The sequence below is a fragment of the Notothenia coriiceps genome, unplaced genomic scaffold, assembly GCF_000735185.1.
Source record: "Notothenia coriiceps isolate Sejong01 unplaced genomic scaffold, NC01 NC01_scaffold00007195, whole genome shotgun sequence".
Taxonomy (NCBI): Eukaryota; Metazoa; Chordata; class Actinopteri; order Perciformes; family Nototheniidae; genus Notothenia; species Notothenia coriiceps.
The window spans coordinates 1-2,768 of NW_011339896.1; the positions used below are offsets into that span (position 1 = coordinate 1).

General features: G+C 42.8%; 1 protein-coding gene across 1 annotated transcript; it reads right to left on the reverse strand.

The window, feature by feature from the left end:
* Positions 1-1,054: 1,054 nt before the first annotated feature.
* Positions 1,055-2,386, reverse strand: LOC104943930 (lysine-specific demethylase 5C-like; the record flags this gene model as incomplete). The annotated part of the gene is made up of 3 exons (XM_010769399.1): positions 2,215-2,386; positions 2,047-2,137; positions 1,055-1,428 (listed from the first exon to the last, which is right to left on the reverse strand). Coding segments are annotated over exons 2-3 (455 nt in total), but the record flags the coding sequence as incomplete, so codon positions are not given.
* Between the last annotated feature and the right edge of the window lie 382 nt (positions 2,387-2,768).

The following is a 2,768-nucleotide window of genomic DNA, read 5'->3' on the forward strand; positions in this document are numbered from 1 at the left end:
AAAGAGAGAGAATCTTTGTTCCTGAAACTTTCAGAGTCTCTTTCCACAGAGGGGACACATGTTGATGTAGAAAAGACATGAAGAAGAGGGGACACATGTTGATGTAGAAGAGACATGAAGAAGAGGGGACACATGTTGATGTAGAAGAGACATGGAGAAGAGGGGACACATGTTGATGTAGAAGAGACATGAAGAAGAGGGGACACATGTTGATGTAGAAGAGACATGAAGAAGAGGGGACACATGTTGATGTAGAAGAGACATGAAGAAGAGGGGACACATGTTGATGTAGAAGAGACATGGAGAAGAGGGGACACATGTTGATGTAGAAGAGACATGGAGAAGAGGGGACACATGTTGATGTAGAAGAGACATGAAGAAGAGGGGACACATGTTGATGTAGAAGAGACATGAAGAAGAGGGGACACATGTTGATGTAGAAGAGACATGAAGAAGAGGGGACACATGTTGATGTAGAAGAGACATGAAGAAGAGGGGACACATGTTGATGTAGAAGAGACATGAAGAAGAGGGGACACATGTTGATGTAGAAAAGACATGACGAAGAGGGGACACATGTTGATGTAGAAGAGACATGAAGAAGAGGGGACACATGTTGATGTAGAAGAGACATGAAGAAGAGGGGACACATGTTGATGTAGAAGAGACATGAAGAAGAGGGGACACATGTTGATGTAGAAGAGACATGAAGAAGAGGGGACACATGTTGATGTAGAAGAGACATGAAGAAGAGGGGACACATGTTGATGTAGAAGAGACATGGAGAAGAGGGGACACATGTTGATGTAGAAGAGACATGGAGAAGAGGGGACACATGTTGATGTAGAAGAGACATGGAGAAGAGGGGGCACATGTTGATGTAGAAGAGAAATGAAGAAGAGGGGACACATGCTGATGTAGAAGAGACATGAAGAAGAGGGGACACATGTTGATGTAGAAGAGACATGAAGAAGAGGGGACACATGTTGATGTAGAAGAGACATGAGGAAGAGGGGAGACATGTTGACGTGTCTCCACTAAAGGTCCCCCTCACCTTTGCTCCAGGCAGATCTGAGCCTTCTCCTCCCAGCGCTCTGCGATGGTGAGCAGCTCCTGCAGCTCCGCCATGGCCGTCTCCACAGAAACGCTTTGTGGCACGTTGCAGCCCGCCTCCATCAGGGTCCTCAAGGCGTCCAGCATCACCTCCTGCCTCTCCCCGCCCTCTGTGCCCAGGGTGCGCCTCACCTCCTCCAGCCACACGCCCTGCTCCTTCAGGCCCTCCAGGGACTCGCACTCGGGGACCAGGACAGGCAGCGTGGCTCCTCTCTCCAGCAGAGCCTGAAGCTCCTCTGGAGGGGAGTCCCGCCTCCAGGCGCTGGCCAGAGTCTGAGCCTGGCTCTGGAAATCCTCCACCGTCAGCAGGACGGCCTTAAAGATCAAACGGTATAAAGGTTACTTTGCTGCACTAAATAAAAGGTGAAACTTTGAACGTCATTTTTCAAACTTTCTTTTATTGACTTATAATATGATTTAAACGTACAATATAAATAAAATAAACGTGCCTTAGTGTATGTCTAAAATCTAAAAGCCGTTTTAGCTTCAAACCTCTTTTTACAGTACATTTTTTAAAGTTAAAATGGGACAAAAATACAAAGTTGTTTTAGGGATATACATTTCAAAGTTGTTTTTATTACATTCAAAGTTCTGAAGCATTACTCTTTATTTATTTATCTTAACATTGAAATCATTTTTGGTGCATTTATTTGTTATTTTATCTTAAATATTAATTTGTATTCATTTCTCTTAAGTTTGGAATTATTTCTATTTTTTTAAACCACAACAAATTGAACAAAGCTTCACTAAATAAGGGTACAACCTTTACACTTTAATATAGCACATTTTGTCAATTCAAACTAGCCGTAGGGTTGTACAGACGTTTTTTTAAATTATTATTAAAAGCGTCTGCAGCATTTTTTTTTTAATATGTCCATTAAGTGATACGCAACATGCAGTGAAAATGTTTACAAAAAATGTTTCTCTTCTCACCTGCACTCGCTCCAGCTGGCTGATCACACAGGGCAGGTTCTGCATCGTCTCTACCAACGATTGCAGCTCTGCCAACGTCATCCTGCTCTCACTGAGAAGAAGAGAGGGGGGAATGTAAGAGCATGATATTAAACAGTTGGAGTTCATGTGAAGCAGCGATCTACCGACCTGCTGCTTGAGTTACTGACGAGGAAGTCAGTGCTGGTCTCCTGGCAACGCTCGATGTCTTTAAGGACAGTGTTGAGTTTACGCAGGAGTTCGTTGTCGGGAAACTTTCTCTCTGCTGCTTCCGTCTTCAGTAACTCCAGATCGGCAATTCCTGAAATAAGTCAAATTGGTTTAACCACTTTATTTAAGAGAATACAATTCCTAACAAATGTATGAAGAAATTTACAGTTTTTTTTTTTACAAAAGCAAGTGATACAGATCAGTGTTCATTTCGTCAACGACTTTTTTACATGACAAAGACGAGACGATGACGAGCTAAAAATAGATTATTGATAATAAAAACTGTGAAGAAATATATATTTTGTTTTCGTTGATGAGACGAGACTAAGGTGTTAATGGTGGACTATCGGACATTTCAAATGCAGGGTATTTTCCCCCAAGTGTCCGTCTTGTCTGTCAAAATGCATCTTACGTTTATAACTTGCAATATCATTATTTCCGCTCTCTTCACCCCAGAAGAGCGATCTCCCTGTGTCTCTCTGTGTGCGGGGGGC